This window comes from Epargyreus clarus, unplaced genomic scaffold, assembly GCF_041222505.1.
Source record: "Epargyreus clarus isolate Ecla_fem2 unplaced genomic scaffold, WU_Ecla_fem_2.2 ptg000018l, whole genome shotgun sequence".
NCBI lineage: Eukaryota > Metazoa > Arthropoda > Insecta > Lepidoptera > Hesperiidae > Epargyreus > Epargyreus clarus.
Window position 1 is genome coordinate 6,621,115 of NW_027332226.1, and position 23,614 is coordinate 6,644,728.

At 34.5% G+C, this 23,614-nt stretch overlaps 1 protein-coding gene across 14 annotated transcripts in view; it reads right to left on the minus strand.

The window, feature by feature from the left end:
• Positions 1 to 13,593: 13,593 nt before the first annotated feature.
• dac (dachshund family transcription factor) overlaps positions 13,594 to 23,614 on the minus strand; it is a 181,079-nt gene continuing 171,058 nt past the window's right edge. For 7 of the 14 annotated variants that reach the window (XM_073082533.1, XM_073082535.1, XM_073082532.1 and 4 more), the window contains 3 exons: positions 22,226 to 22,429; positions 17,369 to 17,434; positions 13,594 to 15,618 (listed from right to left, as the gene is read on the minus strand). In XM_073082533.1, coding sequence (XP_072938634.1) covers positions 15,488 to 15,618; positions 17,369 to 17,434; positions 22,226 to 22,429 — 401 coding nt within the window. In that variant the 3' untranslated portion in view covers positions 13,594 to 15,487. The remainder of the gene's footprint in view (positions 15,619 to 17,368; positions 17,435 to 22,225; positions 22,430 to 23,614) is intronic. The other 7 variants (XM_073082541.1, XM_073082542.1, XM_073082540.1 and 4 more) reach the window with 1 other exon arrangement.

The window sequence follows — 23,614 nt, forward strand, 5'->3', positions numbered from 1 at the left end:
CTCTATTTCAGCGCTGCGCCGCGCACCACAAACAGGAGGGACAAACATACCGGCATTGTGCCCGAAGAGTGCTCGTTGCTTGACGCAACGTCAGCCCGGAATATTACCACTTCACCGTACCACTCCAGCCACGATAAATTTAGACACTAAAATGAACTGTTCTGACGAAAATAGGAGTTCTGAGTCAAGGAAATACGTCCATGAAAAGATGTAAAGACAGTATACTGTACTTACTCTATCTATAGATACTAAACAAGTTTTAACTTTTGAGTGAAGCATGCAATTATTAGATTCTCAAACCTTTAAGTCATCGTCAACCCACTACTGTCCTGCGACTGGAAAAGCATGTCAGAGTAACAGACACACAAACAGAAGGGACAAACATATCGGCATTGTGCCCAAAGAGTGCTCGTTGCTTGGCGCAACGCTAGCCCGGAATATTACTACTTCACTATACCAGCTACGATAAATTTGGACACTAAAATACGTACGTTGGTAGAGGTTCTAATAAAAATAGTAGTTTTGGTGGGTCAAGGAAATAGATCCATACAAATAAGGTTAAAAGACAGTAGAAATACTAAACGAGTTGTAGCTTTTTGTATGAGACATGCAATTATTAGATTCACTTACCTTAAAGTCATTGCCATCCCACAGTCACAGGACAGTATCATGCGACTGGAATCACGTCTCAGGATGATAAAGATGTAGGCCATCGTCCATCAGGTTGGCTCAGTTCGGTTTGGTAGACTTCGCAATTTTTATTTATTTTTTTCAGTTAAGTACTTTAACTTAAGATTGACGTTCATTTGTAAATAAATAATATTAAAAAAAGAACTATAAATAAAAATCTTCATTACACCAAATTTTTTCTCAAGCTGCTACGCCTACTGGTGCTATAAGTAAACAATTTATAAGAGAACGCAAAGAAAATACCAGCTAAATATAGTTGGTACACTATGTCACTAGATTCTGGCACGCGGAAGCTGCAAAACGAAACAAAAGGCTGGAGGGTGTGGGCGCATTGACAGAATCTTGGCGTCGGAGTATGCGGCGCTTTTATGTCGGTCTTGTGTCCACAACGTTCTACTATCCTACGAGACATCTTATCCGATGATTTAATAGATTTTATTACTTGAATTGTTTTGTTATTACTTAATCAAGAAGCATGGAGTGAGTTCACAAAATCTGTCAACGCAAATACTATTGTATTTCACTATTAGTCTAAATAGAAGATGAGGTAGTTTTGTTGGAGATCAATGACTGAAAAAATATTGAAAAATTTTAATAGAACTAATTAATACATATCTTTTTTAATTTTGCAATCTTTAATAATTGTGAACACAAACGAATCGATTACGCATATTAGGAATTGATTATACACGTTAAATGATTTCGAAGGAATAAAATGGTTACCATATTAACTATTATAATAAATTATAGGGCCTAATATAATAAATTATAGGGCCTATACTTAGTTCGAGGACGCATTTTTTTTTTTGCAAAAATAGTATCAGTATAAATGTAAAATATTTTTAAAGAAGTATAGCTCATACATTTCTTAAGGAATACAAGCAATATTGATATATATTTTCTATACATTTTTGGTCGTGAATTTCACGCTGATCGAAATGTAATTAAATAAATCTACGCAGACAAAATTATACGCTTCTTTCAACGATACCTAGTCAGAACATAAAAATACGTGAAAAGTGTTCAAATTAGTGATTAAGTCCATTGAATAACATAACAGCGGGCGAATCGTTTACGGGCATAATAATCATTAAAATGTATTCCCATTTGTTCGGCCTCCACTCGAGCCCACTCGATTATGATCTCTATCCTTTTTTGGGGTACCTTGTGCCTCTATCGAAGGTCCACATGATAGCAATTTCAAACTATGTTATAATTTGTTAGCGTCGAAGTTTGGGCTGAAACGCGTCCTGCTTTTATGTTTTCATTGTAAAACTGAATATTTTTGTCGGTCTCAATTATTCTAGACCATTTATGAAGTTTGATTTTGCATCTGTTTATAATTTGTTTAGATTATTCCGGAACGTAGAAAATGGCTGCATTGATTTTACACTAGGTATGTTTTAACAAACTTAATACAGAATGTGATCGTAAATTGTTAATACAAAAAATAAAATTGATAGATATTGCGTAGAAAAATTGCACTTAACTTGAAATTGTTTTGTTGAAAAATTGAGAACCTTCGCGATTTACCTATACCGTGCCCGAAAACTTGTGATAAATGAAGAAAATGTGTACAGAACCACAACTGATTAAATACTATTTAGGTAAGTCTTATTTTAAAAATCATACTTGAATATAGGGCCGGAAAATAAAACAAGTAGTTTTGTAACGTATAATTTAGGTAAATAGCTATTTGATACGAATCAAACCATTTTAGTAAAAACGTTAGGTATCTTTCAAAATTAATACAGTTTCATATAAACTTCAATTTAATGTGTATTTTTCTGTTTTATTGTTATCAAGTTGGAATAGGTTGAAAATGATAGATTGAATATAATAATAACAGGATATTATCATATAGGTGCCGATTAGGTATCGACTGCGGAAGTACTTTCCCATGTTTGTATCTAGTACATAGAAAAAGTACTGCATTGGAGTAGTTTATTTATGGTAGGAAGGAGCCTTACTTGTTTTAGATAAAGCATCAGTTCTTAATCGTCATGTAATAATAATATAGGTAATAGGAGGTAATAGTATGCATATGGCAATCTTCAGGTAGGCTAGAATATCACCTGACTCTTCCGGGAGAAAGTGTCTAGAAACTTTTTCTAAAAATTTTGAGAGAATTAACGAGGTTTTATCTTTACACTGGATAACATTTTTTCTTCTCCATTCTTCTCTTTTTCGAATGGACATTTGTTGGTAGATCTCAGCTTTTCATCTCCGACAACGATTGCCTCGCTATAAGGTAAGTTAAGTTTTTCATTTTCTTAAATATCCACGTAATAAACGCTTAGCGCTTGAATATCATATATGAAGTAGGAATTGCGTCTAGAGATAGGTTTTATCGTATTTTTCGCTATATTACGGGCGCAGTCTCGTGGTGTGGAGTGGCACTTATCACGATCTCATACCTGTATCGCCTCTTCCTAGCGGTGTCATTGCCGCTCGGGATAGCTCCTAACATCTATGATGATCTATATGAGTATACGCGTAATACTTAAGTTTCTATGATGGCAATGCTTTACGGCTATGTTGTTTCGAAGTCCTGTGTCTAGTTATAAAAAACTTATCCTCATTGATATGATTTATAGACTAAATTACTGAAGCTATATCACCGGCGCAGTCTCGTGGTGTGGAGTGGCACTTATCACGATCTCATACCTGTATCGCCTCTTCCTCGGTGTCATTGCCGCTCGGAATAGCTCCTAACATCTATGATGATCTATAAGAGTATACGCGTAATACTTAAGTTTCTATGATGGCAATGCTTTACGGCTATGTTGTTTCGAAGTCCTGTGTCTAGTTATAAAAAACTTATCCTCATTGATATGATTTATAGGCTAAATTACTGAAGCTATATCACCGGCGCAGTCTCGTGGTGTGGAGTGGCACTTATCACGATCTCATACCTGTATCGCCTCTTCCTCGGTGTCATTGCCGCTCGGAATAGCTCCTAACATCTATGATGATCTATATGAGTATACGCGTGATACTTAAGTTTCTATGATGGAAGTGCTTTACGGCTATGTTGTTTCGAAGTTCTGTCTAGTTATAAAAAACTTATCCTCATTGATATGATTTATAGGCTAAATTACTGAAGCTATATTACGGGCATAGTCTCTTGGTGTGGAGTGGCACTTATCACGATCTCATACCTGTATCGCCTCTTCCTAGCGGTGTCATTGCCGCTCGGGATAGCTCCTAACATCTATGATGATTTATATGAGTATACGCGTGATACTTAAGTTTCTATGATGGAAGTGCTTTACGGCTATGTTGTTTCGAAGTTCTGTCTAGTTATAAAAAACTTATCCTCATTGATATGATTTATAGGCTAAATTACTGAAGCTATATTACGGGCATAGTCTCGTGGTGTGGAGTGGCACTTATCACGATCTCATACCTGTATCGCCTCTTCCTAGCGGTGTCATTGCCGCTCGGAATAGCTCCTAACATCTATGATGATCTATATGAGTATACGCGTGATACTTAAGTTTCTATGATGGAAGTGCTTTACGGCTATGTTGTTTCGAAGTTCTGTCTAGTTATAAAAAACTTATCCTCATTGATATGATTTATAGGCTAAATTACTGAAGCTATATTACGGGCATAGTCTCGTGGTGTGGAGTGGCACTTATCGCGATCTCATACCTGTATCGCCTCTTCCTAGCGGTGTCATTGCCGCTCGGAATAGCTCCTAACATCTATGATGATCTATATGAGTATACGCGTGATACTTAAGCTTTCTACGATGGAAGTGGATTACAGCTATGTTGTTTCGAAGTTCTGTGTCTAGTTATAAAAAGAGTTGTCTTGATTGAAAATCATTCGAATGATTCGATTTATTACAGAGCTCAAACTACTGAAGCTAGAAACATGAAGTTTGGTCAGTGCCTTTATAGTGTAGCTACACTTTAAGGACGTTTTTTTATATTCAACCTTCAAAGGGGATATGTAGTTAGGGGAGGGGACTGAATGAAAATAATGTTGTATACATCATGCATTATTTCACCTGCAATTTTAGGTACATGATGGTACCCCTGAGAATTTAGCATCACTTGCGCTAGCGCATTGTGTTACCAAATCTCTAGTCCAGTCCCATAGATTGCTGCTATCAGTCAGAAATATCGATACCACTGATTCTATCACTAATAAACTCTATCACTAATAGAGTCGAACTACGCTATTATACTTCTACACTTAAATTCAATGAATATTTACATTTTTTATCTTCATGACTTGGTCCCGTATTCCCGTTTAAGTATTTCTGATTATCTTTTTTCATTATCTATTGTCGTCAAGAGTCATCACAAAGTATATTACGCTCAAGAACTTTACGAGGCCCAACCAAACGCCAATATCGGTGCTATGTTTGCCTTTATTACCATTTGTCTCTGCCTCAAGTTTAGAATGCACACACATGAATTAATTACTGCAGGATGAGTGTAAAAAGTGCACACACACGTGAAGTCGAAGGTGGCGTGCCGCGTGGGGGCAGGAGGCCACTCCCACGGCGACGCCTGCTCATTTTAAATTGTAATTACAATTTATTATTGTGTCTCTGTGCCGCCTTCGTCGCGACCGACGCCATTTTATCGAACCACGTTATGAGTATGTAATTTCAGTTTGCAACCAACTTTTATTCTTTAGGTATAACATTATGGAGTGACGTCCAAGATGTTGCAAGAAATGTCCTAATTTTTCTCAAATAAAATTTGGTAACTCTTTGATAAATACTTAGTAGTAGTAAGTAGTAGATAAGTAAGAGTAAGTTAAAGTATGTAGTAACTCAGTTAGGGTAAATAGATGACATTTTCAGACAACAAAAATCATTGTGAAAATGACATTTTCAGACATTTTCACAATGACTTTTGATGAAAACTCTTACTCTACAAAAACTTTATAATATTTATTAACTTCTCTATCTACATTTAATAAAATGTCTCGCGCCAACAATACAACCTGCTAACGTAATTGTCATTGTCAACTAACAAAGATAAGGTGAAAAATATGAAAGATAAACTAAAAGGTATTATTCTCAGATACAAGATAAGGCAAAGTGACATTTAAAGTTCACAAGTCGCTGGCTTCAGATCACTTCGGACTTCGCTTCGTCTTAATGGAAATAAACTTCTCTAAATTTGACTTGGGGATAAAGAAGAGCCTACACTAAATATACTTTCAAAGTTATGTCTAGCTTTTCTAGTTATCGAAGGTCTTAGGATTATAATCGCTTCATAGTAGCGTTGCCTAATTATTTTTTTCCTTTATTGCTGATTTATAGGGCGCAGTGGTCACAGTACCACTATGACAGGCAGATTGTTCCTAATTCAATCCCCGGCTAAGGAGATTTCTAAGTGATGATGAATCATGAGATGCTGATATCTGACTTCTGATTTACATCTCAAATTTCTATTTGAATTGTGTAAAGGCACCCGGATACCGAGAAGCCTACTCGAAGGCTATGAATTCCGAAAGCCTTATTATGAGAAATAACATTGAACTGGATTCCATTAACTATATTTTTATGTAAAACAGCCTATGGACAAAACTTACGTAAACCGATTCTATTTAATAAGTTACTGATTGAACCTATTTAATAAGTCATCCCCGAATTTTTATCTAAAACCCTTTCTTACATTTTCCTTAAATGTTGTTATCCAACATGTATTTGTCTTTGATATACACTATCATCTTTGCCATGTTAATAAATTCATTCGCAAACACTATTACATCAGTATCGCGTGAAATTGTGAAGATGCCGCCCTAGCCCCAATGCAGGGCGTCGTTAAACCCAATTGTATTAGCAGCAAGAGGCCCCAAGATTAAGAACGAACTTCATCACTGCCTTGTCTAATGTTATTCGGTGCCGGCTGTCCTGTTGTCCTCGCCCATTAACTTGTAGTTTGTTAATTTGTTTGCTCGGGTCTGTAGATGGAAATTTATAGAGATTTTCACTTAGTGACCTATATTTAGATACTCATAGACTCAAATCGTAACTTGAATATTATACAATTGAATACAAATGACATATTATGTACTTTTAAAAAAATAATATAAACATTTTAATATTATAAATCGACATTATCAGGGGACAATAAAATAAACCGGATTACCCTTGCATTGTAAATTTGAATATTGAATTAGTGTATGTCCAAAAATGAAAATGAATTGTATATTTTTTTAATTTATTATCCTCTTTTGAATTTATATCTTTAGTCCATCTGAAGATAACCCGTCACGTTCCCTACTGGCATTTGTAACCAACATGTAGAACAGAGGTCCTACTTGAAGCAGATTATTGGGGATGCGTTGCCCCTCCTTAGGACCCCTCATATGTAAGTCATCCGGTATCCGGAAATAAGTGTCGCAATGGTAATATAGAAGTAGCAAACGAGCATAGAGTCCAACTGATGATAAGTGGCAACTGTCTTTTAACTCCAGATTCTACCTGAGGTCACAGAACTGTTGCTGAAATGTTGCTACCGCTGAGGACTAACTTGGAACGCCTCTGATAAGTATGTCCCCTTACTCTGATAAGTATACCCCTTCAAATTGGAACACAGAAGAGCTCAACACTGTTATCAGGCAGAAATTGGTATGACCGCTGTGCCTCATTAGTTGAAGTACAAATTTTGTTAATATAAAGAGAGCTTTAATATTATTTGTGACAGATACCTAAATTACTTTTACTTACTAACAAATATCAGAGCAAACCTGAAATGTTTTAGAGCGCAAACACAAAGCTTCAAGGTTCTATACGCTAATTAACGTAATTAGCCTAAATTAGGTTAATTGTCTCACATATTATGTATCTATTGCTTTCTGCAAAGTTGAAAAGTGCTTGTGATTTTGGTTTTGATGATGATCATTAAATTCTTATTTATTAATTATATCTTTCGTACCATTTCTATTATTATCATTACCTGTAGGTAGAAGAATTATTCTAACTTTACCTTACTTACCACACCTTACCTTTACCTTTAGATGGAAGAATTTTCTTCTTTACTTACCGTGTTTTAAGTACAAAAAGCTAAGCTCAGTATTATCTACAACATAGACGCTACGAACTGTTTTGCAGCAAATATTTTCTGAAAGTTACCATTGAATTATTGTAGGAACAACGCTCTAATTAATTTCAATTCTGTTTCTTTTTTTAAATTAAAACAGAGCTTTTATTATTATGTCTTATTCTTGACTTTAGTATTAAGTGTTCTGAGGTATTTATGTATTGCTTATCTGACCTTTTCTCCAACAAAAAATATATTATTATTCTTTTAGTTTTATATTCACTGATATTACTGTACTACACTGTACATGGTATATTTTAATGGGAAATAAAAAAATATATACATACAAATATGTATTTGTCTGGGAAAAGTACCCTCATGGTTTTCAAAACAAGTAAATGAAAAAGGAAAAATGACTTAACAATGAATCAAAGAACCTCAAGATTCCTTTGAAATAAGTAAAGAATTTCCAGAAAAAGCTATTTAAATGAATGTCCTATCTGCATTGGGATGTGATGCAAATCGTTAAAAACCCTTAGTAAGAAGGGTTAAGCTGTTGTCACAGGAGAGTGGGGGTTGTAGGGCAAACGGCTCTGTTCCTCTAATTTAATGAATAAGGATTAGGTTGCTTCTATTAACGGTTGTTGGTTTTGTGTTTTACTTTTATCGCTTAATAATAGAAATTTGATTTCAATAAGTTTTTAAGTTTAGTACCTGTCATTTCCTATTTATGTCTTTAGGGATGATTATTCAGAAATTATTAATTCTACAGACACTTTACTTGATATATGAACTAGTATTATAACCTATTCTTAAGTGTCATGTTGTATTGTATGTTTCCTAAATAAGTATAAAATAAAAAATAAAAATAAAATACATTTGATTTAATATATTATTAAGTAGTATTTTTTAAAGTAGAGGGACAAAGGATAAATTTACAAGATATAATAATTTAAAATGTTTGTAAAGTACATAGTTGAAGTAAAGTTCGTAGATACAGTGATGTGGGTGCCTAACTTAGTTCTCACAATAATATTAATCCTATCTTGTCCTAGATGGTATGTAAATGGTTGGTGCGGTATGGAATCTGTTGGCTCTTAACTTACGCTGAAATGTATTAACCCCTTTTATTCACTAGAACGATATATTAAAGAAATATATAAAACTGAACTCATGATCCATTTAACCTTAAAAGTATCTATTGTAATTGTAATACAAGTTTTTGTGCTTACTAACCAATTGGTGTCCGTGGGAAAACAATTTCAAAAAACCATATAATCTTTTCATATAAAGTTAAAAAAATATAATCTGGTCGCACATTAATATAAGTTGACGACGCTTGCTTGAAAATATGTTACAAAAACCAAAATAACTAAGCCTTAAAACAATATCAAACCCGAAAACAAAAATGTGCAAATCACAAAGCAATCAATCTTGCCGTACATCGGAATTTACATCGAATGTTCCAGACGTGTAGACAGCGAACAATAAAACGGAGGCTCCATATCATCCCTGTTAACGAATAGCTGCACGGTAAGACAATAAACAAGGCCATACATCACGCAAGAACATAGCTCAAAGTTATTTAATTATCGTAAGGAAAAACTAATCCGTGTAGCAGAGAGCGAAAATTACGTCGCACTCGGCAGGTGCGTGGCCTCCGGACGCGTACGTCGCGTAGGTGCTGCTCTACAGGGTGTTCAAAATAAAAAAGCAATATATTTTTTTAAATTAAAAATAGGTTCTTTGTAGAGCACTTTTTGAATGTCATTACATCTACCACCACTTCATTAGGCGTTTCGTTATGGAGAAGAAGCGGCGAAAGTAACTCCATAACACACATCGTTTAAAAAAATACTTGTAAAAATAATAAAGGCCCTGTACACTATTATTATTAAAATAGTCTACGTTTCGTGGAAATCTCTTCGGCGAATTTTGTGATGTTATTTAATAGAGTTTGACAACTCTGATAGAGTGAATTGATTGCGATAATTTTAAGCTGTGTTCAAGGAATTAATTTTGAAAGGTTATTGAAGGTTAAAGGAATTCAGGTAATTTGACTATGACCTTTAATCCTATTGTCATTCAGGTAATAAATTGTAGTAACACTTTTTTACTCACTGGTCGCTGCTGGATATGGGTGTATTCTCAGAATTACTCGATAGTTACAAAATAATTACATAATTCTATAGTATAAAATTCTTAAAATATAGGTATAACACAATTGTAGTAAATAGGAATTCGTAGAAGATGGAAGGTATCGTAGGCACTTAACAATCATATAATTGAAATAAGTATAACCTGAAAATATATTACTTGTTTACAGAAGAACTGATAGCAGTTAGTTTGTAATTGTAATTTACATTTAGCATTTTAAAATAAATATTTAACACTGTAATATGTTTTTGTTTTTTTTATCAGTTTATTTCAGTTAATACTGTTTCGCATCCCCCTGTATGTAAGGGTCATACTTCAATAAAGACTAAAGGCGGCACGGAGCTGTCTCGCGCGACAATATTTATGCCCGCAATATTAACTCCGATGCGACAAGTATTAACTGGAAAACGTTTCTTAAGGTGAGTGTTAACCACACACCTACCCCACACGTGTATATCATTGTTTTGCAATAACAATATAGGGGTATCTACGAGCAATCTCATTAAACTAAATATTTTATGAATATTTTTTAATATCACATTTTTTTATATTTTATGTAAAGGACATTGATTTTCTATGGCCTCTATATAAATACACATTAAGGGTTCAGCAATGACCAGGAAAAATATATATATTTTTTTATAGTATAGGAGTAGCAGTCGAGCATACAGTCCACCTGATGATAAGTAGCTACTGCCGCCCATGGACATCTATAATCAACACCAGATGGGATTAGATCTTCATACCTGAGGTTGACCTCAGAGGCGCCGCTACCCCTGAGGACTAAGCTGGAACGCCTCAGAAAAGTATGTCTCCTTTACCACACCCTTCAAAACGGAACACAGCAGCGATTTCTGCCTAATACTGATGTTATTAGGCAGAAATAGGTGTGGCGGTGGTGCCGCCGGGGTTGAACCACAAAGGGTTCTACCACCTTCAAAATATTGAGACTACCATGGAAATTATACATGAAAAAATCTACATTTCTCGAAATGGAGAAACGTAATATATTAATTCTGTATTTCCTATGAGTTTTATATGAAGTTTTTACGGTACATATCTAGTTTAGTATCTTTGTTTAACCATAAGATTAATTACACATTTATCTTTTATGATATGGCAATTTTCTTTGATTTTCTATTACTTCTTTTCAAATCTCTCCTTAATAATATAGCAATATATTATTTGTATGTAAAATTTACCAATTTATCTTAGAAGCAATGTAACTCACACTACTACTACTACTTTGTTTTGTTATTGCAACAATAGATGGCGTTGCATGTATTTAATATTGCAATTGTATGATACTACTTTTACCACATCATCATCAATGTATACCATCATCACCTACCTAACCTTAAATAATACTTAAGTTTCGATAGAATGTGCTCACATCGTATTGGCAGTGATAACCTAGTTGTTAAGAACTCGGCCTCTCGTTTGAGGGGTCCGAGGTTCAAATCTCAGGCACGCACCTCTGATTTAAAAAAAAATTAGTTGCTTACTTAGACCGTACTTCACTCCGTCCGTCACTTGCTTAGACCGTAAAGGAAAAGCTGCATACCTGAGAGATTTAAAAAAAAATCCCAAAGGTCTACCAATACGCACTTGGCCAGCGCGTTGGACTATGGCCTAAACCTTCTCTTCTGAGAGGAGACCCGTGCCCAGCAGTGCGACAATAGTGGGTTGTTGATGATGACTGTAGTTTGTATGTTTGTACTGTGATTCGCAATAGTAGTGCTGTTCACTAAAATCTGTTCATATTCATTTAACAAAATGTACATTGAAATATTGCACCAATCGCTCTCAATACCAAATAAATAACTCAGTCGGTACCGCCGAAACATCGTTACACTTTATGTAAAGCGTTTGTAAAAAAACAGCTTTTTATTGCGGTTGCGTTTGTAACTGGAGGCGAAATCCATGATCTGAAAATATCTCCAATAAGGGGCCAGCGATTGAACGGTGTCCGAAATCGGCAAGGGAGGGCCCGCATCAGTGCGTCCGGCCGCCCGGGGGCAAATATAAAAATCATTCATATGGACAAAATAAAATTGCATCCCAAATAACCCGGTGCTCATCGGCCGAAAATCTATTAGCAATAAATATGAAGTTTTCCGATTTAACAGGATTTAAAATGGCGCTCGGGCGCGGAGAATTCCAATAAAACACAAAGTTCTTATGACTTTTCTTGTTTACGACTCTGTAGTTTTATTAGTCTACGCTTATTTCCCTTATGTATGATCATTAGTTAATTTACTTCGGTAATTTGAAAATGTAACATTTTATCACACTAGTTACGCAGTGTTAGATTACATGGCTAGTTTTGTGTTTACCTATGATAAAGAACTACATTGAACACATAACCGTGGTTTGTGTATCTCAATCGATCTACGAAGTTAAGCAACAACGGGCGCGGTCGGGAGTTGGATGGGTGACCGCTAGTAGAAAAAAATATAAATGGTTCCGTGTTTCGGAAGGCCACGTTTAAGCTGGTTAGCGCAGGATAGAAATAAACCTCGTTGGAGGCCTTACAAACCTCACATCGTAGGTACCTCTTGCTTAATCGTACCTCTTCCACTGTAATAATGTGGTGCAGTACACTTCAGACATAGATATGGGGAGATACCCGTGCCCAATAGTGGGACATATAACGGGTCAAGAAAATAGATTATTAATGATATAATTAGTGTCTACCTAATTATTAAAGTCAAAGCAATTGTAGGCAACTACAGAGTACAAGATATTTATCAGAGTAAATTATCAAATGATGGCATTCCAACATGAGCTCGTGTCACAACTAAGATTAAAGTCTATCAATAGAAAAGTAAGATTATAGTATGTTGAACGACACTTTCTCAGATTACACATACTTGATTGGTTGAGATCGATGGAATCGTCTACTAATAGATATCAAACTCGTTGATGCCAGTTTTCAAATCTACTTTAAGAAATGTTTCATTAATGTTTAATTTATACAGCAGTTTGTAATAGGTACTTAGTACATAGAATTTGCTTGTATTTCAATATAAAAATGTGCGAAAATTCTTCTTTAGTCCCTCAGGAGATTAATTTACAAGAAATATTTTTAGTGCTACCTATATTATATGAAAAACTTTGAAATCTTTTAATATATGGATTTCGGAATAGGAAAAGAGTCTGACAGCTTATGTTGTGTTCACAGTGTAATTAATGTAATAATCGGTGTGGATTTTAGGATTTTTTTCTATTATTTCTTTTAATGACATTTCTCTTTGTTTATCAGTGAATTAAAAAAAGTTAAATATGTTTGTATAGTGCCGTACCATAATATTATTATATTACACATAGAGTCTCGTATAGTCGAGTACCTATAGATTCTCAAACACATCCGGCTACCTTCTAATTTGTAGAGGAACGCAACGACACTAACCGTCTAATCAGTAATAAAAGTTGTTTTACTTGTTATAAATGTCTTACTTTTATGTAAAGTAGTGGTATATGTATAGTATTCTATAATCTATAATTATTTTAAATTTGATATAAATCTATTATTTTTTTTCCACGATTGACAAATTAGCAAAATTATCGTTGAAACATCACACAAATAAGAATGAAAGGGTTTTCTATTTTCTATTACACTATGCTGTGTATTGACAAAAGTATTCAGTTGTATATATTTTTAAACTAAACCTCGATGGTATGGTGGATGGTGTTGCAATGTTTGGGATAGGTAAAACAAAAGACAAGGTTATAATTTTCATTTTTAATCTTGATATTTTCCTCTACAATACAAGGCACACACACAATTTTAAGTAAAATTAATAATAATTATAATAGAAACAATAAATAATAATAAAAGTTGCTTTGTGAATCGCATACAATAACCAAGGTATTAAAGTGTACATTGAAGCCTCAATATTTAATTGACAAAGGAAAGTCTACGCTACATAGCACTAGACATATGTATACAGAACTTTACACTTGAATTTCTTGAATTACCATTCTTACATCTCAGAAGAGAAAATAAAAGACAGGAAAGAACCACATTCACTCGCTTTTTACACTCACACAATCATTCAGCTAAACATTTATAGTAACAACTAAGTTATCCATTACTTCATTACCCATTACAGATAATATGTATGAAATTAATTGTGTCAAGCGAACATTACATCGGCGCTTGACTATTTTCTATTACAATAATTGTGCTCTGAATAACAACAATACTTCAACAATCGATAAAGATTTCGCTTCAATGACTACACTGTTACGGGTATTATATTATTTGTCAGAAAACGCCTTTCGACGTTCTTTTTTAAAACGTCCATTCAATAGCCAAGCGCCAATTACACGCCCGATACAATGTCTAAATCTATTATTAGTATTTAAACTATTTTAGACATTAAAAGTCGTCCCGTAAACTAAGCATCGATATAAATAACGCTATTTTTATGATTTATATTAAAGTTAAACCTACCGCTTACTGTTAGAATATCTACCCACGTACTTCGACTCTGGATATGAGATATTGTGATTATTTATACAAAGTCTACGACAGAAAACTTTAAAGAAATCTTACGTTATATACGTATTGTACGACAACTGTCTCTTTGTGTTCAGTCAATAAATTTGTAAAAATGAACCATATGATCACTAACTTAACATATAACTATTTACGTTTTAAAGATATCAGTTAAATCTAAACATTGCACTAAAATTGAATAAATTACATGATACTGAAGATCACATATGTGTTTAAAGGGTCAAAACTTTACACGTTTTATTTATCGTTAAATTTTTATTTAAGAAAAATAAACCAGTAGCAGTTTTACTGACGACGACGATATGAAGATTTCCGTGTTATCAAACGAAATGTACGTAGGAACTAAAACATTAATACAGCATTGATTCGACTAGCGCGTAGAAAAGACAGAATTTATACAAACGCTTGGAAAAACAATTGAAAAAGCAGTCTTCGTTCAATTCCAACCGTTGTTGTAATCAATTAGTTTCGTTCTTCCACTAATTACCGCCGATACAAATAATAATTAAGTAAATAATGCTGCCTTAACACGATTATGCAACAGTAAATAATGATGCTTAATATATAAATATGGCATTCAAAGATAAGTTTAATTAAAGGTACGCTCCGTAAAAGATTAAATGTTGACGAATAAATTACTGGAATCGTCGATAAAACCGTTATGACTTACATCTAAAAATATAAAGAAATATTTACAAATTTCACTATGGAAGAAGAATTCTTGAGACTTCGCCCTAACACCACGAAATCTACGTGCTTACTTCGATTTAATAACAGTATTTACAATCAATCTCAGCGAGAAAGTACAACTTCATCGAGATCTGATACATCAAAAGTTTTAATACACTAAACAATAAGAGGAATAATTTTAATTTACATGAACATACGAAGAACATCGTTCCGATTCGTTCCTATGCACAAAACGCGAGTCGGTATCCTCGAGGCGAGTCGCGGGCGTCACTCTAATGTCTTTCGTCACTCTTTGGATTTACTTTTCTCTGAACTCGGGTTTTACACTGATGATCGGTTTTCTCGTATCGTCTGTCTCTTTATCATATTCTTGGTTGTCGGGGTAGTCTGTTGCCCCGGAGGGCGCCAGCTAAGTGGCCGAGCTGAACAGCACTGAGTTCTTGTAGTAGCTCGCGCGGTCCGACAGAGGGCTCTTCACGTCACGCTCCATGGCCTGCTGGCGGGACTTGCGCTCCATCTCCAACTCTTGGGCCAGGGATTCTGTTGACAAGAATATTTATGTTAATTTCAAAATATTATTCACAGAGTCACGATAACACAATAACATTCAAATGTAGAGCATACAGTGATTAACTGTCACCCATAAACATCTATAATCAAGCCAAGATAGGCTTGAAAGCCGCGTATTATCAATCCCTTTCTTTAGTCTTCAAAACAAAAGCACAACAGCGTTTAACAATGTTAATATTAATATAACTTCCTCCTTTATAATTTTAATATAACTTGGCTGAACGTATATTTAAAAAAGTTGCAGCCCATGAGAACATAATCATTTCCTATTACGTGTCATATTTACGAGGATGGCACAAAATACAAGTGTGTCGCCCCGGAAAATGTCATTAGTGCTTCGGGGAAGCTACATCCCTACATCAAACGGACTTGGCGTCTGTATGCCACTTCCTAATTTAATATGCAATCGTCCCTTTGGTAAAAACGTATCACTCTACGCATAAGCGCTTATTAAATTGTGTGCGGAAGGGTTGTCGGGTGTGTTCTTAGCTTTATACATAAGGTATGGGAACTACAGGAGGTTCATAAATGAATTTATAGACATTTTAATTAAAATATGTTTTAAAGACGCTTATTTATGACGCTGTTATTGTATATGTAAAAGTTAATATTATTTCACGTAGGTACTTATATGTTGTTACATTATCGTGTATGAGGTATGACGTATATGTTATATTACAGTGTAATATGTAATATTAACGATTGCTTTTAAAAAATATTTCAATTATATTTATCACTTTAAGTAAAATCATCGAAATAAACAGAGTAACGTAGAAATTAAGTAAACGTTTCTGAGTACCTAACAATCACAAAACATTCAAAAAGGGCAATTTAAAAGTGAAACACGTCTCGCACAGAAGATATTCTAATAAGATTTTAAGAAAATTGACAAAGTTCTTAAAGAGGCAAGAGTAGGTGAGGTAAGGCAATTGTCTCCAAAAACGTCTACGTTTTACGAAATATGCTTATTCAATTTCATGCAACGCTTGCCGCCTCCTGCAATTTACGAGATATAAAAGATATAAACGGAATCGCGTTTTTTGCTTACTTTCATGGAACATTTTCTCAACGGAGAATTCAATTTCTTTTCCCGATATTCGTTTACAATTTATGCTTTAAGTGTAGCCATTCTTTATCACATTAGATCACAAATTATGATCTATGTGTGCTCAGTGAAGATTATTATCTCGCTAATCAGTTTTGTATCTATTGTAATGAGGCTCATAAAGAAAATTGCAACGATGTATAAAACTCTACAGTAATCCTATTTGACATTCATTGTTCTATTTATAATAACATTTGACAAATGGGACAAAAACAACATTTAAGTGAAAGAAACAAATAAACCATGAATGTTTATCTCAAAAGCATTCGCGATAAAAAAACTCAATTATAATCCGATTTGTTTCAGTGGAGACTGGCTCCAGGGCGTCACACTCGCAAGTGTCGTTGAGGGTTGTCCCGAAACAGAAACCTATTATCCCGGGCGAGATTATACGCCTAGGGCGTCACAATTAAATATTATACACTTAAAAGCTTCGGCCTTTGCCGTTTCACTTCGCTGCCACCCCTAAATGTCCCATTAGGTCTGTTTGAATACGTAATATTTTTGCATTTGCCTCTCCGAAAACAGAATTGCCGGCTCCTTTGAGAGCTATAATCTATTTGTTCTTTGAAATAACTGTAATGGTTGAGCGCTTCAGTTAAATAAAAAATTAACCTTTTATGTCCTTGTCTTCCCAGTCGCGACATCTGGACGCGCTACCCAGGAGATGGAATAGTTGCTCTATAAGGAATATAAAATTTGATTGTTTTAGTCCAATAAGTATGTAAGCATGCATATAGGAATTGAATAATATGACTTTTAAGTAGGTATAAGCTGACTTTTGACTTCATACTAGAGTTTCAAAAGCTACCAATTTTGGAAATACTTTTGACTGAGAAAGAATGTGCTACTGTGTTTTGGTTTGAAGGATGTAAGCTGTAAGTCACACCTTACGCATAGATGAGTCGTAATAATTTCATCCTTAGGGATAGTAATGTATTTTGAACTCCAATTAGGTTTTCTATGCTATTTCAGTTAACTATAAATTACAGTGATGTTTTAAAGCATGTAGCATGCAACCCCGAATACTATTACCTATAATAGAAAACATTTACATATTTTTTAAACAATTGTAGGTATCTATCTTTGTTCTTGTATTAAAAATAAAATCGGGTTATTCGTTCTATTTGTTTCTACTTCTTAGTTTAAACAGCCTGCGACAAGAATTCCAGAGAAAACATTGCCCTTTACAATTGAAACCTGAAAAACCGTTCAATAGTTCTATTCGTAGATTAATTCTAAAGAAACGAATCGATTTTGTAATTAAATAGAGGATCGAGCAAGAAATTACGCTTTCGTTATTCACTCGCTCCGAAAGACAAATTGTTTCTCTCACTTTGGTCACACAAAAACTTCCTCTGTTCAGATTGAGAAGTTTTTTATTTTATGCATTTATAAATGTCATTGATCCGTAGTTTGTTTCGTAGTTAAAAACCAAAACTTTTTTACAAGATATCGTCTTCAAAAATAATCAATAGTTCAGAACAATCTCTGTGCAATCGACACCTTTGTTCGTTATGAGGGCCGAATTAATTACAGCTTAAAAAACCCGGGAAAAGTAATTATTTTTTTAAACGGAAACTCGAGAAGTTTGTGAACAAAGGGATGTTTAAAACAGGTGGTGGCGTGCCGCAGCAGGTAAGTATTAGATGTCCTTCAGTCCGTAGTGGTCATAATAAGATCCCAATAGGGTTTCCAATTGTATTATGACAGGGCTTGCTCCCGAGCTACTGTTCCTTGCGTATTGGTGCGTATCCAATCACACTGATTGAATTGATCTTCTATTGAACATACTTTTTCCCCTTTTTTTCAAAGAATCAATTTATTCGTGACTCCATTGACTTTTATTTCAAATGCACCTATCTCGATTAAGATGCAAGTGTAAGAAGTCTATTAAACACAATTTACCGTACAAAACGTTACTACTACATACTAAGATACTGTTATTAGTTGTACACTTTAATTTTTTTTAAATTTTTTGTTAATTTAATGTTCATCTTGTTTAAAAAATGGATATAGTTATAGTAGTGCACAGCTCATATGAGTTATAGGAACATTTTGGGTTTAAAATTTATTTTCGGGAAATTCGTTTACCTGCTTTATAATATATGATATTTATGCGTAATAATAAGTTACAAAATATTTGATTTTATTTCGAAAATGACTTAAATATATTAAAGAACAAACAATCAAGTGAATTCACAATTTTATACATATTAGCTTCTCTCAAATAAGAAACAATAGAAATAATGTTATAGTCGTATACTTTTAAATAAGATATTTCTGTCCGCATAAGTAATGAGAAGAGATTCGTTGATCAGGACAAGCGAAGATCAATAAGATACAACCAAGTAGCTGTACTCGTAGATGTATGTATATTTCATAAACAAAAAGTTAATATCGTCAAAGGTTTTGAGCGCACCTGTGCGGTACAATTTTATTTCCATTCATTTTACAAGCGTACCTAAAAGTAGCCGGAGAAGTTTCCTCTTTATTAATTTTTCAACTTTATATTACTTAATATCAGTTGCTTCATTCATTTCTGCGGCGCTTTATAAGAAAAAGAGACTTATTGTGCAAATAAAGGAGTCTGATTTAAATATTTGTGTACATCTTTTCTAATACCAAACAGTAGGTAAATATAAGGTAATACTGCATGGGTCTGGTACTCGTATATCAATTGTCTTGTTCTATCAGTAAAGTAATCTATGTGGCTGCTTTAATTTTGGAAAAAGCGTGGAGCACCCCACGCTTTTTTTTACATTTATACTTACTGTTCCTTAATTGATTCCTACATTGAAAATTATTTCCCACTTTTTAGTTGATTTTATCATAAAAGCGTGTTTTTTAGTTTTTTGAACTTTATTTATTTTTGACTTAAACTTTTTTATATAATATAGAGGTAGTAATCAAACACGCAGTCCTAACCAAACCTAACCTGGACTGCGTGTTTGCGTGCATTGCTTCATTTCTTGAGGAGTAAATTGGATCGTCTTGTGCAAGTGTATCATTTAACCATATCCTTCAAACACGACAAACACTTGACATTGTTAGGTAGGTACACGGTTGTGGCGGTGGTGCCACTGGAGTCGAATCCCGAGGAGATCTAAAACTATTTCTACCTAATAACAGCAGTATTAGGCGCTGCTGTGTTCCGGTTTGAAGGGTGTGGTAAGGGAGACAGACTTTTCCGAGGCGTTCCAGCTTAGTCCTCAGGGGTAGCGGCGCATTTGTGGCCGACCTCAGGTAGGAATATCTAATCGTATCTGGGGTTGATTACAAATGTCCATGGGCGGCAGTAGCCACTTACCATCAGGTGGACTGCATGCTCGTCTGCTACTCTTATATTATAAAAAAATAATAATAATATCTTTTACAATCGTAATCGGCAGATACTCAAAGGTTTAGTTAGTTTTTAAAGATGAAAATACTATACATTGGTACATGTTTAACAACTCAATCGTATTTTTTATTACAGTGAGTGAATTACCATTTCTAGCTATTCGTATTCGCGTGCTCGCGTGTGTTAGATACTTGCAGGTAACACTTAAATTGTTGCAATTTCTACTTGAAAAGCAACCCGTCGTCGGTAAAAGCCGCTCGTCAGTGAAACGGGAAATGGTTAAACGTATCAATGTTCTACGATTGCCGGGTTCAGTTTTGGTCACGAATTCTAAGACTTTTTATGTTGTAACTGATTATGCAGACTATCTTTAGTTAAATCCATTTCAATCTATCTAATCTCAATCTATTCTAATAAGGAGAAGAAACAAGACACCTATTTGTTATAATACGATTTTTTCTTGGAAAAACTTAAGCTCAATTGTTTTAAGCCATAACTTTGGACTTAATAGTATCCACGGTTAGTTACTATCAGATGAAATTACTTGCGAAAGGGGAACTGAAAATGTATTCAGTATGAAAAATCAAAATAAGATTTACTGTATGACTAATAAATTCCTACAGCTTTGTAAAGTCTACTATAGCAGTTCAAGAAATTGTTAATAAAGTTTTTCTTGAATATGTCTAAATATTTTTAATATATCTTCCCTGCCAAAAACTGAATATGTTCTTTAACGATTCATATGCATATGCGGCGAAATCCTTCAATTGCAGTGGAAAGGCAAATTTCATATCGTTGGACGTGAGAGGGAGGCCGTACACACAATAGTATTCCAAACTCCACGAGGCCGGTGCATTTTTAATGAAATTTCTGGGCTTTCCACAAAGCGGATATGAATGAAAAAACTACGGCTTATTCTGTAACACGTGAGAGCCCTCCTTGTTGGTTGGATGTGCTTTCAGCAGTCGACCGCCATGTTGGTTTTTTATTCTGATTGCTTGTCGTGAAATTGTATCTGCACTTAAAAGGTATAGTGATTGTGGTACGCCGGACACCATATTAAACATGTAAAAGGTTTTGGTTTTGATTCTCGGTCAGACAGGTATTTATATGATGAATCCTTCGTAGGTATCTACGACAGAATAGCAGAATAGTAGTGTGGCGCCATTAAAGTAAAAAACCTTGACTGTGATTCTTTGCATGAAATTCCTTAGCAAAAATCCTCTTTAGAATACTCTAAGCTGGAAGACAAATATAGGAAAGTTTTTGAATACAAATTAAAATTAAAATTAAACGACTTTTGATATGATGGGCTACCCTATTATGTGTAAAACCGAATTGGCATCGCAAAGCGATATTGACGGGAATAAGGCAATAGATTAAATAGGCATTTCGAATTTTAGCTCACCCTAAAAATAATAAAAATCGAGTTCGGATGTATCGTTTATTCCGGGCTTAAATACTTGGCATTCTTCTTTCGAAATGGTATGTAATATGATGTTTGTAAATCGTACATGTACATTTTTCTATTTTAAGACCCTCTTTCGGTGAATATTTCGTTTCATCGATGAAATAATTTAATATCGAAGTTAAAATATTTTTTTTCCAAAATTTTTTTTGTAAAGAATTATTATAAAAATTGTATCGCCCACAAATTTACTTTGTTTGAACATAATAATGAAATCATGTATTTTCCAATACGTAATAAAAGTCAGGCATCATATTATATTACTATCCAAGATAAATAACTTGCTCTATTTACCTTATACCTACCAATTAAGTAAATTATTTAGTTGTGCCCTGTTTTACTACAATTTGTGAAAATTGATTGAAAATATATTTATACGAGGCATTCCAACCTAGTTCTTAGGGGTACCAACGAATCTGTGACCGACCTCGGGTAGGACTGCAATTCTATCTGAGAGTGATTACAGATGAAAATAATTATTGAGTTGCAATAATAACATTTGAAACCAGCCGAATGTGTGTGCATACTATACGCATTAATTAAATATGTACTACAATACACACTTGTTTTAAATTAAGTGTGAGAACACTTAAATTGTATATATGTAGTTAAGTTCTCACACTGGACACATTAAAGACATTAGACACATTTCGTTTCTTACCAGAGTAGTTCTGCCAGAAAGCAGCGCCGCCGCTCATGATGTCGACCGGTGGCGGCGGGTAGTTCCACTGTGGCTTGTCGGGGGTGCGCGGGGGGTCTCGCTGGAAGGGCGGCGAGGTGGTGGGGGGCTCCGCGCTCGGCGGCTTGCTGTCTGAGCCGTTTTCTCGCTCCGTGCGGTTCTCTTGCGGCGCTGGCGTTAGATTCTCTGTTAAAAATAATTTGTGTGAGTATCCACGCCCATACTTCACATTTTTGTCAAAAACACCTATTTATATAGATATCGATAATTTGTTTCTACTTCTTATTCGCTTTTGAACGGATATAATCAAGGGATTTGAGACTAGAAGTCAAAGGGTTGAAATCCATTCCTTCCTTTAATAGTTCCTTTAATATGTACAATGATACTTGATGCTAAATGTGATAATACAAATGCATTAAACATTAAGATAATAATTACGGTAAAATAGACTTTTCGTGTCTCTTGACTAAAATTAATCTAAAGGTTAATATTAAGGACTGTATCGCAACCTTTATTTAAATTATTTCATCCTACTTCAACAAGTAATTTAGTACATTGTTTACCGAATTAAATATTACAACTTTAATAAATAAATACTTTGAGGTCGTTAATAACCTAATGCGAAGTCATTACAGGGAATAACAATGTGTGGAAGTAACGTAAAAAATATAATTGGATACGTGCCCATTACCTACTCTTATAAAATCGCGGCAGTAAAAGCCTTTCCAGAACCTACATAGCCGTAATAAATGGACTGCTAATAAATGTTAGTAGCAAACAGCGATTATGCAAGAAATTGAACTCGAATGCGTGTTAGTTCAGCACCCGAACCCTCGTTTCAAATGGCCTGCGAAACGATTTCCTGACACGGAGATTAGTACAAGCCTTCACTAGCGTTTACCACCCTTCTTACGTCACGCACTCCACATATTCTCGCAATCGATAAAAGCGCAAATCGCTTCTATTAACAATCGAAAATACATCTAAAACGCACGCGTACTACAGTTTAGCTTCGTGTACATCCATAAATGGCACTTGATATTCAATATGGTGAAGTTTTAGCTGGCAGAGATAGTTTGACAGACGGCAAGTTAACATGTCAGGGGCACAGTGTACTTCAGGTTGATTCTTGTTGGATAATCTGATAGTGATTGCCATTCAAACACAGTGTATTCGAAACAACAAGTCGACATTATAGATTTCGTACGGATATACATTTGTTGCGGTAAATTTAAGATTTTCATGTGTGCTTGATATTTCTTAAGCATCAGTGATAAGATCTCGCCTACGGCTTCGTTCAATTTCAAAGTTGAGAAGAAATTTGTACTCCAAAAACATTGCTTTTTATATTCATTTTCTACTTAGTTATTT